The 14825-nt window shown below is 45.8% G+C and overlaps 1 protein-coding gene across 7 annotated transcripts in view; it reads left to right on the forward strand.

Moving 5' to 3' along the window:
- The first annotated feature begins 6498 nt into the window (after positions 1–6498).
- CSNK1A1 (casein kinase 1 alpha 1) overlaps positions 6499–14825 on the forward strand; it is a 61130-nt gene continuing 52803 nt past the window's right edge. For all 7 annotated transcript variants that reach the window (XR_005200792.1, XR_005200791.1, XR_005200793.1 and 4 more), the window contains exons 1-2: positions 6499–7232; positions 7901–8007. Coding sequence is in view for 4 of the 7 variants with exons in the window: in XM_017531326.2 (XP_017386815.1) it covers positions 7110–7232; positions 7901–8007 (230 nt within the window). In the remaining 3 variants the exon portion in view is untranslated. The remainder of the gene's footprint in view (positions 7233–7900; positions 8008–14825) is intronic.

Consider the following 14825-nt stretch of genomic DNA (forward strand, 5'->3'; position numbering starts at 1 on the left):
TAAGCTATGTTGTTAGCACACAGAACACACCATTGCTGTTTTGGGGGAAAGGGCATATGTCACTAATAGAATGTCTCCAAAGCTGGATTGATGTGGGGAAACGCCTTTCCCTTCTAGTTTTGAGAGACTTCCTCTTGGCTCCCAGGAGGAGGGATTCCCTGACTTTGACACACATGGCCACCTTGGCACACAAAAGCCTTGCAGTATGGAAAAACAAATTCGTTTTTATGTCCTTTTCTCCCTTTCCATCTTTCAACATAGACTGAACTCCCTTAAGCCCAGACATCTGTTGGGACCTGACCCCGTCATTGGTTACCAGCGTGTCGGGCAATCTGGACTTGCCAGTGATGCCACTGAGATGACACCTGGAAAAAGAGCAGTGGTTCCATTTCTAGATTGTGGATCTTCAGATAAATTCTGCCATTTTCATTTCACTTCCTGAAAGTCAGGGTCGGCTCATAAAAAGTTGTTAAACAACATGCTAAATGTGAAATGTCAACCCTCACTCTAAATTTTCCCTGTTCAGAGCATCAGATGAAGACTTCATTGGGTTTTATAGTGGCTTTCTGATTTTTGGTAGTCCATCAAAGAAGGGAGTTTGAAAGTTGTTGTATACTGTTAATGATTGTCCGCCCATGTCCTGCCTGAAATATCATGATTGTTTATGGAAAGTATCTTTAATAAAGCTGGATACAGTTTGGCTTGGAAAAAAAAAAATAGCCGGGCATGGTGGTGCCTGCCTATAGTCCTAGCTACTGGGGAAGCTTGAGGCAGGGGGATTGCTTGAGCCCAGGAGGTCCAGACTATAGTGAGCTATGGTGGTGCCACTGTACTCTAGCCTGGGTGACAGAGTGAGCCTTTGACTCTAAAAAATAAAAATAAAAATAAAAAATTGCAAAGCATTAAAAAATACAATTATTATTGAACTAGGTGATCTCTGTATTTCCCTCAAGGTCTAAAATTTGTATTCTACACTTTTGATATTTTTAGTGAATTCATCTGATCTAGGAGCCAGAAATTGCTATCTGGTAAATTATTTTTATTTATTATTATTTTTGAGATGGAGTCTTACACTGTCACCCAGGCTGGAATGCAGCGGCATGATCTCAACTCATGCAACCTCTGCCTCCCAGGTTGAAGCCATTCTCCTTCCTCAGCCTCCCGGGCAGCTGGGACTACAGATGCATGCCACCATACCCAGCTAATTTTTGTATTTTTTAAAATAATTTTTTTCCTTTTTTAAAGAGATGGGGTCTCACTATGTTGCCCAGGCTGGAGTGCAGTGGCTAGTAACAGGCGTGATCCCACTACTGATCAGCATGGGAGTTTTGACCTGCTCTGTTTCCGACCTGGGCCGGTCCACCCTTTCTTAGGCAACCTGGTGGTTCCCCGCTCCCGGGAGGCCACCATATTGATGCCGAAATTAGTGTGGACTCCCGATCGGCATAGTGCACTACAGCCCAGAACTCCTGGGCTCAAGCAGTCCTCCCACCTCAGCCTCCCGAGTAGATGGGACTACAGGCACATGCCACCTTGCCTGGCTAATTTTTGTATTTTTAGTAGAGACAGGGTTTCAGCATGTTGGCCAGAATGGTCTCGATCTCTTGACCTCAGGTGATCTGCCCACCTAGGCCTCCCAAAGTACTGGAATTACAGGCATGATCCACTGCCCTCGGCCCTATTTGGTACATTTAAAAGACTCCTTTCATTATACCAAAGCTGCTGCTGATTCAGTAAGTACAGAATGATTTGTGACTTCAATAGCAACACCAAAAACAGGTTATTCTTCAGTCTCTTAGGATGAAAGTTAGTGCAAATGATACATGACTTTAAGGAGAAGGCTGAGTCATGGCCAACACCTGAGGACTTTATTTTCTATGTTAAAAATTTTTTTTTGCTGTTCTTAAGTCTAATAAATTTAAATCTTAAGAAGCTGAAATCGGCGGAGCGTGGTGGCTCATGCCTGTAATCCAAGCACTTTTGAGGCCAAGGCGGGTGGGATAACCTGAGGTCAGGAGTTCAAGACTAGCCTGACCAACATGGTGAAACCCAGTCTTTATTAAAAAATAATAATGAATAAAAAATAAAATAAAATTTAAAAAGAAGCTGTAATCATATTTGAAAAGGCTATAGCCAGCTGGACATGGCGGCTCATGCCTGTAATCCCAGCACTTTGGGACACCGAGGTGGGCAGATCACCTGAGGTCAGGAGTTCGAGACCAGCCTGGTTAACATAGTGAAGCCCCATCTCTACTAAAAATACAAAAATTAGCCCGGCATGGTGGCAGGCGCCTCTATTCCAGCTACTTAGGAGGCTGAGGCAGGAGAACTGCTTGAACCCAGGAGGCAGAGGTTGTAGTGAGCCGAGATCATGCCATTGCACTCCAGCCTGGGCAACAAGAGCAAAACTGTGTCTCAAAAAAAAAAAAAGAAAAGGCTATAGCCACTCACATTTCATTTTTGTACATTTTGCTGGACACTGTTAGTGCTGGAATAGTGACTACAGCTAGCAGGCAGGAAACAAAGGAGGATTCACATCTTATATAAAAAATTATAGACTTTCAGGTTAAAGGGTTTCTAAAAGCCATTTAGACCAGTACAATTTCACGGGCTTACAGAAGTTCCAAAAAAAAAAAGGCAAGGAAGATCAAACATACAAGCATTATTCATTCATTCATTTATTGAGACAAGGTCTCGCTCTGTTGCTCAGACTGGAATGCCATAGTTTGATCACAGCGCACAGCAACCTGGAACTCCTGGCCTCAAGCGATCCTCCTGCCTTGGCCTCCCAAAGTGTTGGGATTACATGCTTGAACCACCGTATGCAGCTTTTTATTTTTTTTAAGACAAAGTCTTGCTCTCTCATCCAGGCTGGAGTGCAGTGGCACAATCTCAGCTCACGGCAACCTCTGCCTCCCAGGTTTTGTTTTGTTTTTGTTTTTTTTAAAGACGGGGTTTCACCCTGTTGGTCAGGCTGGTCTTGAACTCCCGGCCTCAGGTGATCCGCCCACCTTGGCCTCCAAAGTGCCTGGATTACAGGAGTGAGCCACCACGCCCGGCCTGCCTCCCAGGTTTAAGCAATTCTGCCTCAGCCTCCCAGGTAGCTGGGATTACAGGCACAGGTCACCATACCCAACTAATTTTTTGTATTTTTAGTAGAGACAGGGTTTTATCATGTTGGCAGGCTGGTCTTGAACTCCTGACCTCAGGTGATCTACTTGCCTCGGCCTCCCAAAGTGCTGGGATTCCAGGCATGAGCCACTGACCTGGCTTCAATTTTTAACCAAGCAAGAAAACATAAAAAACAAAACAACCATCTACCATCAGAACCATTTTATAAAATAGCATTTTTTTTTTTTGAGATGGAGTTTTGTTCTTGTTGTCCAGGCTGGATTGCAATGGCGTGATCTCGGCTCACTGCAACCTCTACTTCCCAGCTTCAAGTGATTCTCCTGCCTCAGCCTACCCAGTAGCTGGGATTACAGGTGCCTATCACCATGCCTGCCTAATTTTTTTGTATTTTTAGTAGAGGCAGGGTTTCACCATGTTGGCCAGGCTGGTCTTGAACTACTGGCCTCAAGTGATCTGCCCAATTTGGCCTCCCAAAGTGCTGGGATTACAAGCGTGAGCCGCTTCGCCGGGCAAAAGAGCATTTTAATGACACATGTCAGAAGACTAAAGCTCAGAAAAAAATACAATATGAAATCAGATTAAATGAAAGATGTATTGCTTACTTTTCTCACATCCTCAAGGAAAACTTTGTTAGCTTCTTGCACACAGACCTTTGGGAATCACTTGCCCACCCTTGCTCCGCCCTCCCTTCATTGAGCATTTTTATCACTACACCAAAATATCAATCTAAATGCATACTTCATTCCCTTGTGGAGAATTCCTCACGCTGAGGAATCCATTAAACTTTGGATGACTGTGATAGAAAATTAGCAGAATAGTAGTGATCTCTGGAAAACTCAAGATGCTTAAACTTGGCTTTTGTTTTGTTTTGTTTTGTTTTTGAGATGGAGTTTTGTTTTTGTTGCCCAGGGACCAGGCTGGAGTATAACGGCATGATCTCGGCTCACCACAACCTCTGCTTCTCGGGTTCAAGCGATTCTCCTGCCTTAGCCGCCCCCCCTCCCCCGCCGCCGAGTAGCTGAGATTACAGGCATGTGCCACCACACTCAGCTAATTTTTGTATTTTTAGTAGAGACAGTTTCTACATGTTGGTCAGGCTGGTCCTGAACTCCAGACCTCAGGTGATCCACCTGCCTAGGCTTCCCAAAGTGCTGGGATTACAGGTGTGAGCCACCAAGCATGGCCATATTTGGCTTTTTTTTTCTAATTTTACATCAGAGTTTAACAGCAGATTTTAACTTAGTCAAAACATGCTTTCAAGTCACCAAAGGCGAATGATGTCTAATAGTGCTGATTTGGGAGTTGGGCACCCCAGGTGTTGGTTGTGCTTTAAAACTTCATGCTAAATCTTAGGGGAAGTCTCTTCCCCTCTCTCTTCAGCTAAGATCTCTTCCAAGATGAACTCTATTACTAATTACCTGATTAGCTTTCCAAGTTGCAGTTAAAGTACTTCACATTTTTTTCCATTTCTTTTTTTTTTAAAGACGGGGTTTCACCATATTGGTCAGGCTGGTCTTGAACTCCTGACCTCAGGTGATCCATCCGCCTCAGCCTCCCAAAGTGCTAGGATTACAGGTGTAAGCCACCTCGACCAGCTCCATTTCTATTTAATAATTTTTTTTTTTTTGAGACAGGGTCTCTCTGTTGCCCAGGTTGAAAGTGCAGTGGCCATAATCTATGCTCACCACAACCTCTGCCCCCCGGGTTCAAGTGATTGTCAGTCTCCGGAGAAGCTGGGGTTACAAGTGTGTGCCACCACACATGGCTGATTTTTGTATTTTTAGTAGAGATGGGGTTTCACCATGTTGTCCAGTTAGTCTTGAACTCTGACCTCAGGTGATCCATCCACCTCGGCCTCCCAAAGTGCTGGGATTACAGGCGTGAGCCACCATGCCTGGCCATCAAATTTTGTAAAACAATGTGTGGTCAAGATTTCATTCTCTGATCGATTTTTAGTAAAAAAGAAAAAAATTACTGTGTAGTTTGTTTTGAGACCAGTCTTACTCGTCGCCCAAGCTGGAGTGTAGAGGCATGATCTTGGCTCACTGCAACCTCCACCACCCAGGTTCAAGCGATTCTCCTCTCTCAACCTCCCGAGTTGCTAGGACTACAGGTGCCTGCCACCACGCCCAGCTAATTTTTGTATTTTTAGTAGAGATGGGGTTGCACCATGTTGGCCAGGATAGTCTTGATCTCTTGACCTCGTGATACCCCCTCCCCCCGCCTCGGCTTCCCAACGTGCTGCGATTACAGGCGTGAGCCACCGTTCCCCTGGCTACCGTGTGGTTTTAAGTGTTGTTATTATGTTTTGTAATAGTTACCTCTGCTGCGTGTTCAGGTTAATATTGAGGTTTTCGATATGACCAACATATGATTCTTTTTTTTTTTTTTTTTTTTTTTTTTGGGATTGGGAGGAGGGCCAGAACAGTTTTTTCACTCTTGTTAATTTTCTGTTGATTCCATCTATCACTAATCTTCATTATGGCAAGATACCCGGGTTTCTTATGAAGATCAAATGTGGTAGTGGGGCAACAATGCAAAGGCATAGGAAGACAGGAGGATTCCGGCTTCTTTTTTCCCCTCCTGAGGAGGGAGGGTCTCTAACACTCCGTAGCAGAGAAGACAGTTCTATTTATGAAGGGTAATTAGCTAGGCTTTGCTACAACCGAGAGCCCTGAACGATTCCATCAGCCCAATATGCGGGCTGCTTTTCTCTTCTCCACCAGAGACTACAGACGCTTTCCAAACAGAAACTTGATTGCAATATGCCGGTCGGGGGAGCGGCCAGAAGAAAGATCAATGGTTAAAAACCGCCTGAAACAGCCCGGGCGCGGTGGCTCACACCCATAATCCCAGCACTTTGGGAGGCAGAGGCGGGTGGATCACGAAGTCAAGAGATCGAGACCATCCTGGTCAAAACGGTGAAACCCTGTCTCAACTAAAAATACCAAAAAAATTAGCTGGGCATGGTGGCGCCCGCCTGTAGTCCCAGCTACTCGGTAGGCTGAGGCAGGAGAATTGCTTGAACCCAGGGGGTGGAGGTTGCGGTGAGCCAAGATCGCGCCATTGCACTCCAGCCTCGGTAACAAGGGTCAAACTCCGTCTCAAAAAAAAAAACACAAAAAAACAAAAAAAAAACTGCCTGAAACAAAGAGCAAAGGTCAATACCCAACTCCTAAGGAGGCCTGAAGCTTTCATCTGTTACGAAACGGGAAGGTGACTGCTCCCTGACATCGGGGCCTGGGGCTTTCCAGATACCGGGCGGGTCCACGGTGAGTAACAAGCAGCACCGGCTGAGCCGCCGACCGGAAGTGGAAGAGAGCCTGGGGCGGGGTGAGGACCGGCCGCGGCACGCCTGCGCAGTCAGCAGGAGTTACAGTGCTCATGCGCAGCTGGGCGGTGACGGGGTGACGCTTGGAGCGTGGGCCGCGACTCTCACGGATCCGGTTCCGCCCTCCCTCTGGCTGCCGATCCTCCGGAGCGAGCACCCGAGATCCCTTTCCCAGAGTGCTCTGCGCCGTGAAGAAGCGGCTCCCGGGGACTGGGGGCATTTTGTGTTGGCTGGAGCTGGAGTAACAAGATGGCGTCGTCGGCGGAGTGACAGGGGTCCCCTCTGGGCCGGAGCCAGCGGCAGTGCTGGCAGTGGTATAGACGCCCTAGCTCACCGCGCCCCTTTTCCTGCCCGCGACGTCGCCGCTCAAGCGAGGCATCGGCGGCCGCCGAGAAACAAGTGGCCCAGCCTGGTAGCCGCGAGAAGCCCTTCACAAACTGCGGCCTGGCAAAAAGAAACCTGACTGAGCGGCGGTGATCAGGTTCCCCTCGGCTGATTCTGGACCCCGAACGCCGGTAAAGGCCTCTGTGTTCCGTTTCCTGCCGCCTTCCTCCGTAGCCTTGCCCGGTGGAGGAGCTCGAGAGGTCTCCGTCTTCCCCTCAGAGGTGTCGGGGCTTGGCCCCAGCCTCCATCTTCGTCTCTCAGGATGGCGAGCAGCAGCGGCTCCAAGGCCGAATTCATTGTCGGAGGGAAATACAAACTGGTACGGAAGATCGGGTCTGGCTCCTTCGGGGACATCTATCTGGCGATCAACATCACCAATGGCGAGGTAATCACCTGGGATAGGGTTCACGATAACGTTGGGCATTTCCCCATCCCCCGCCCCCACCAACGCGCACCCCTAAAGTGCTCGGGCCTCTCCCCACCGCACGCACTCGTCAGGGAGTCCAGAGAGCTAGTTTTCTTGGCTTTTGAACCTCCCCCCGCTCTCTTTCCCTAAAAGGATCAAGAACCCGATAGAAAGGTTGGGGAAGGTTCCCAGCTTGTTAAACACGTCCCATAAATGTCCCTTAGTCGAACCGTTTCGACTAACCGTTTTTTTAACCGTTTTTTAAGGTGGAAAGGGCAAAAATCCTGTTTCTGTGATTCCCATGCTATTATTTTATTTTTAATTCTGCTGGCCTCTTACTCCAATTAGAACAGTTTCCGATCGCCTAGTTCCTTAAAAACCTCTCATTATGTTCAGAGGTTGCCTCTTTTTTTCTGGATGAATCATTTTCCTGCACTTTAGAGGAGGTACGGATTTCGTCACTGCCCCCTGAAGAGGCCTTTGAGGCTAGTTGCCTCGTTTTATAGTTACAGAGAGCTTTCTCTTTCCAGTCTTTCGCTTTTTCTCTGTAGTCGCGACTTGGAGTTTTGCTAATGTCTCTCCCTCCTTTCCTAAGTGACATTGAATCCGTAGGGATGTTGATGCCATCATCCCTCTTTCCCCTGCAGGAAGTGGCAGTGAAGCTAGAATCTCAGAAGGCCAGGCATCCCCAGTTGCTGTACGAGAGCAAGCTCTATAAGATTCTTCAAGGTGGGGTTGGCATCCCCCACATACGGTAAGACCCCTGTGCATATAGGCGATCCGCTGAGGGAAGCACGGAATGGGGAAGTGGGTAGAGGCAGGTAAGGAGACCAGCTGAATCCAGGTCTTGGGGTTTCAGTTACCTGGGTTCCCTACAGCAAGTGGCTTCCTGTAAGTCAGTCATCGCAATCACTAAGTAAATTTCAGTTTGCCAACTTAGTTTAAAATTTCATTGTATTACGTTGTGCCCCATTTCGCTTCCGTCATTTCTCCCACCTCCCGAGGCTTTCATTTGCAGTAAAGCGTGCAGGTCATCTTTGATCCCTACGCGGAAGGTTTGGCTTCTGCCTTTTTACGGCGGCACGTCTGATGTTCTTAGGTTTGTCCTGTGAAGTGGATTCGAAGGTGCCGAAGCGACACGGCAGTGTCATTTCGGGTTGCTATTAGAGCTGGCTTGGGAAATGGCTGCTCTTTTGTTGTGTTTTTGTTCCAACATGTCTTCCTCCTCCGCTTAGAAAATGGCGGAACGACGTGACTCAACCCCATATTCCTGCCCTTTTCTCAGCTTGGGTTCACAAATTATGCTTCCTTGATACCTCCTTTAGCAGCCCCAAGTGGATTAAACCTTTGAAAAAGTCAAGAATAAAGCTGCAGGAGGCAGTAGGGTTCGAGGAAGGAAATGGCATAGTGACAATGTTTGTGATCTCTGCAGCAGATAGGATACGAAATTGTTGAATTATACTATGTAAAATCCTTTTAAAAGTGTTGATTACTCTTTCCTTTAGTGAATGGTCATGTTTGTCACATTTCAGTCGAAACTAAATTTGTATAGGTAGTGGCAAAGGCAGTTTGAGCACCACCAACTATGTTAAAATTTACTCAAATCAGTTGTATTAAAAGAAAGCTTAATCACTTAGCCACACTTTGATAAGTAATTTTAACCTGTTGAGTTTATCAGTAAATCTTAACATCAGAGAAATTGTGGCCTTTTTTGGTGTGGAATATTGGTGAGTACAAATAGTGGTAATGAGGATACAAGGTGACGAGATAGAAACACATTGTTCTGTCAACTCTGGAGGGTTTTAGAGTAATGTTTTGACTTTGGGGATTAAAGAGCCTCTTCATGGAATAGTGACTAAAATACAGTTTAAAACCCAGCTGTTTTCCAGCAGTAATTAAAAAAAAAATTTGCAAAAATTTTCAGAATAGTTGAGAATGGTATTTACTGTTTCCTGGAGCCTCTTTTTTGTTTGTTTGGTTTTGTTTTGAGATGGAGTTTTCGCTTTTGCCACCTAGGTTGAAGTGCAATCACACGATCTCTGCTCACTGCAACCTGCCCCTCCCGGGTTCAAGCGATTCTTGTGCCTCAGCCTCCTGAGTAGCTGGGACTACAGGCTCGTGCCACCACGCCCAGCTAATTTTTTGTATTTCTAGTAGAGACGGGGTTTCACCATCTTAGCCAGATGGTCTCCGTCTCCTGACCTCGTGATCCGCCCTCTCGGCCTCCCAAAGTGCTGGGATTACAGGCGTGAGCCACGGCGCCCGGCCTAATTTTTTTTTTTTTTTTTTTTTTGAGACGTAGTTTCGCTCTTGTTACCCAGGCTGGAGTGCAATGGCGCAATCTCGGCTCACCGCAGTCTCCGCCTCCTGGGTTCAGGCAATTCTCCTGCCTCAGCCTCCTGAGTAGCTGGGATTACAGGCACGCGCCACCATGCCCAGCTGATTTTTTGTATTTTTAGTAGAGACGGGGTTTCACCATGTTGACCAGGATGGTCTCGATCTCTTGACCTCGTGATCCACCCGCCTCGGCCTCCCAAAGTGCTGGGATTACAGGCGTGAGCCACCGCGCCCGGCCCAATTTTTGTATTTTTAGTAGAAAAGGGGTTTCACCATGTTGGCCTCGCTGGTCTGGAACTCCTTACCTCAGGTCATTCTCCCACCTCAGCCTCCAAAAATGCTGGGATTATGGGTGTGAGCCACCAATCCTGGCTTTTTTTCTTTTAAGACTGAGTCATACTCTGGTGCCCAGGCTGGAGTGCAGTAGCACCGTCTCGGCCTACTGCAACGTTCCACCTCCCGGGTTCAAGCGATCCTCCTGCCTCAGCCTCCTAAGTATCTGGAATTACAGGCCTGCGCCACCACACCCAGCTAATTTTTGTATGTTTAGTAGAGACAAGGTTTCGCCATGTTGGCCGGGGTGGTCTTGAACTCCCGACATCAGGTGGTCTACTGGAATGGCCTCCCACAGTGCTGGGATTATAGGCGTGAGGCACTGTGCCAGGCTTGTAGCCCCCTTTTCTATTTCAGGGTTTTTGTTTGTTTTTTTTTTTCCAGATCTTGAATTAAGGACTGGATTGCATAGTTCTTACATGGAAACAACACAAATAAAACTATCCTTAAAAAAAGTTCCAAAGCTGTTAGTTTTTATTTTCTATTAAATTTTTTTTTTTTTTTTTTTTTTTTATTAAGGGACAGGGTTTCATCGTATTGGTCAGGCTGGTCTTGAACTCCTGACCTCAGGTGATCCACCCGCCTCAGCCTCCCAAAGTGCTGGGATTACAGGCATGAGCCACCGTGCCCAGCCTGATTTGAGGTTTTTAAATGGTTCTTGTCTTAAAAAAAATCCTGTGTGGGAAAATAAGGCCCCTTACACCCACTGATGGCTTTCTGTCACTAGTTTTTCCTAGAATTTCTTACAGATGGAATCATATGGTATGAGGTCATTTGTGTCTGGCACGTTTCACTTAGCATAATGTTTTTGAGATTATTCGCAAATCAGGTTAAATTTAATATATTTGAAATCATTTTCAGAAAGCATTAAGCATTGCCATTTTCAGTGCTAAACCCAAGTTAAATACATGTCCTTTTATCTGGTAGCTTTTATTTAAGACCTGATACAGACTCATAAGGGCAATGAGTAATGTACTGAATAAGCACATGAATAAATTAACTTCTGAGCTGAATAATAATAATAGGAGCCTATTATAAGATGGTGAGTGCAAGAGAGTTCTGGTAGTTTTAAGCTGTCTGTGGTTGGGGCTAAACAGATTAACCTGGCTTTCAAATTAAGGCTTCCTGAGAGAGGAGATGGGATTTCAGGATCTGGCTCTGAGGAAGAAAGCTTGGTGAACTGGTTTGGGAAGGCATCCAAGAATAGAGTGTGGCTCCTGGGTGTAGTCTCTAAGGAGAATACAGTAATTGGATGAGGGTGTGGAAAGGGTAAATTTGCTTTAGGAGTGGTAGGGTCAGGTACACGGAAACAAAAGTGGTTTGTTGGTTTTAAAGTGAAATGTGAAGACAAAGCAAAAAACCTGTGTTTCCATTGAAGCAAAAAGGATATTTATATAAACATTCTTTATTTGGATAACAACATCTTTCCATCTCCTTCATTTTGCTTGCCACTATTTCTATATCACCCATACGTGATACATACTTAATAAATCTTTACTTGGTAAGTATTGAATTAAGTTGATTGTTTACTCTTAGCTAGATAAAAGTTATGTATTATCCATTGTTTTTGAAGTATTGTCACTAATTTAAAATTTAGATTTTGCTGCCTTTACCCTTCATATACAAATTTGTTCAATCCCTTCCCTATGTTTTCTGTTACAAAACTCTCTGTAGGATTTGCTTTGCTTTTTTTATTTTTTATTTTTTTGAGACAGTGTTTCACTCTTGTCACCCAGGCTAGAGTGCAATGGTGCAATCTCAGCACACCACAATCTCTGCCTCCTGGGTTCAAGTAATTCTCCTGCCTCAGTCCCCCAAGTAGCTGGAATTACAGACATGTGCCACCACGTCTGGCTAATTTTGTATTTTTTTAGTAGGGACAGGGTTTCTCCATGTTGGTCAGGCTGGTCTCAAACTCCCAACCTCAGGTGATCCTCCCGTCTAGGCCTCCCAAAGTGCTGGGATTACAGGCATGAGCCACTGTGCCCGGCCGATTTGCTTTGCTTTTAAGATACTTTGGTATGTCTTACAACAGAGACTAAAAATTACCTGGGCTGTACAGATGACCTGCTTAATGAGGTCCTTCCTGTGTAATTTGAGAGACCTATTGTTAAGAAGCATAGCATCCAGAGAAAAGAGCCAGCATAAGCCAGGCGCAGTGGCTCACGCCTGTAATCCTAGCACTTTGGGAGGCAGAGGCGGGCAGATTGCCTGAGCTCAGGATTGTTCTGAGACCAGCCTGGGCAACACGTTGAAAACCCTTCTCTACTAAAATGCAAAAAAAAAAAAAAAATTAGCCATGCATGGCTGTGTGCCTCTGTTGTCCCATCTACTCAGGAGGCTGAGGCAGGAGAATTGCCTGAATCCAGGAGGTGGAGGTTGCAGTGAGCCAGGATTGCACCACTGCACTCCAGCCTGGGCGACAGAACAAGACTCCATCTCAAGAAAAAAAAAAGAGCAAGGATGAGAGAATGACATCCATTCTCTTGATATTTTAAAAAATGAAGCTTCTGATTCTAGGCGCTTCGGGAGCTGAGGCTTAAGGTGCCAGTATGGCCAAGTCCAAGAACCACACCACACACAACCAGTCCTGAAAATGGCACAGAAGTGGTGAACTCCAAGTTCCTGAGTAACATACACTTTGTCAAAGAAGCACAACAAGAAGGGCCTAAAGAAGATACAGGGCAACAATTCCAAGGCCATGATTGCACGTGCCGAGGCTTTTAAGGCCTTCGTAAAGCCCAAGGAGGTTAAGCCCAAAGGGTGTCAGCCACAAGCTCGATCCACTTGCCTACATTGCCCACCCTAAGCTTGGGAAGCATACTCGTGCCCGCATTGCCAAGGGGCTCAGGCTGTGCCGGCCAAAGGCCAAGGATCAAATCGAGGCCCAGGCTGCAGCTCCAGCTTCAATTCCAGCTCAGGCTCTAAAAGGTACCCAGGGCCTTCTCTGTAAAAGCAACAGGGTAGATATCTCTGTCTACTAGTGTGAGGACAGAAGGACTGGTGGGACCCCTCTGGACTGCTGCCTGCATGGGGCTGGGGTTCTCTTGTGCTGTTTATACAAATAAACCGGAGGCAGGAGAAAAAAAGAAATCCTTAGACCTTGTGAACTGATGCATGAGAGCTCACTTAAAATTATAGTTGACCCTTGAACAATGCTGGGGTTAGGGGCACTGAACCCCAACCCACCCACACTGTGCCCCACAGTCAGGAATTCAACTGTAACTTTTTTTGAGATGGAGTCTTGTTCTTGTTGCCCAGACTGGAGTGCAGTGGCCTGATCTTGGCTCACTGCAACCTCCACCTGCCAGATTCAAGTGATTCCCCTGCCTCAGCCTCCTGAGTAGTTGGGATTACAGGCATGCCACCATGCCCAGCTAATTTTTGTATTTTTGGTAGAGACAGGGTTTCACCATCATGACCAGGCTGGTCTCGAACTCCTGACCTCAGGTAAGCCCCCCACCTCGGCCTCCCAAAGTGCTGGGATTATAGGCATGGATCGCTGCGCCCAGCCCCAATTATAACTTTTGACTCCCCGAAAACTTACTAATAATCTGTTCACTAGAAGCTTTACCAGTAACATGAGTGGTCAGTAATGTGTGTGTGTGTGTGTGTGTGTGTGTGTGTGTGTGTGTGTGTGTGTGTGTAAAGCTCTTCATCCTTATCATCCTCACTTTGGGCTGAGGAGGAAGAAGAGCTGTTGGTCTTGTTTGGGTAGCAGGGGCAGAACAAAACCTTTGTATGAGTGGACCTGTGTATCTCAAGCCTCTCTTGTTCAAGGGTCAGCTGTATTGGGTTTCTGTTACAACCTTTTTTTGTGTGCTCCATTCTAAATTGAAAATATGTTCTCCAGAGGAAAAATTTTATTGTTATTCTTACAGAGATGGGCTCTTGCTGTATTGCCCAGGCTGGTCTTGCTCTCCTGAGCTCAAGTGATCCTCCCGCCTCAGCCTCCCAAAGCACTGAAATTATAGGCATCAGCAACAACCCAAGAAACAATTATGACATGCCGAAAAGTTCTTAACTAGCTAGGTGTTGGAGGTTTGAGCTCTAGGTTTGTTATGTGGTATTGACTGGGTGATCTACAAACAGTCAGTTCCTTAATCTCTATGAGCCCATCTGTTTCCTCATTTAGAAAATAAAAGGGTTGTTTGGAAAGGAGAGTGCTGAACAGAACGATTTAGGACTGCCTACCCTTCTTTTGCCAGCTAACTACTCATTTCCATTTGATTTTGCATGCTGAGCTTTTGGGTAGGATTTTGTTTGAACAAGGGTTCTCTATTTAAAAGTGTCACTGGCCTCATTGATGCTAAGGCCTTTTAGTTCTGGAATTTTAAGACCTGTTTTCAGAGGATAGTAGCTAGAAAGAGAGCATACCAGCAGTTTGGTACTGTGTCTACTACTTGCCTCCCTTTCTTTTTCCCGTTTTTCTTTCATCTTTTATTATTTTTATTTATTTGTTTATTTATTTATTTTTAGTGGCAGGGTCTTGCTCTGTCACCTAGGCTGGAGTGCAGTGGCTATTCAGAAGCATGATAATAGCATATTACTGCCTCAAACTACTGGACTCAAATGATCCTCCTGCCTCAGCCTCCTGAGTAGCTGGGACTGCAGATAGTGCCATATCTCCCAGCTGCCTAGGGTTTTTTAATCACTATTTTTGCCCTCTGTGACTGAAAGTCAAATGTTCTGGAACATACTTATAAAGCACTAGTTAATCCTTACTCTTCACTTTTAAAAGCAGCTTAGTCTTATCTTTGTCACTGAGCATATATCCTGTAAATAATGTAATGGCTATTATCAGAGAATGAAGTTGATACTGCATCAGCTATGTCTTCATCAAGATACATTACAGTGTCCATGCTTACCTTGAACTTGAAAAAAAAAAAAAAAAAAAAAAAA

This window comes from Cebus imitator, unplaced genomic scaffold (genome assembly GCF_001604975.1).
Source record: "Cebus imitator isolate Cc_AM_T3 unplaced genomic scaffold, Cebus_imitator-1.0 Scaffold71, whole genome shotgun sequence".
NCBI lineage: Eukaryota > Metazoa > Chordata > Mammalia > Primates > Cebidae > Cebus > Cebus imitator.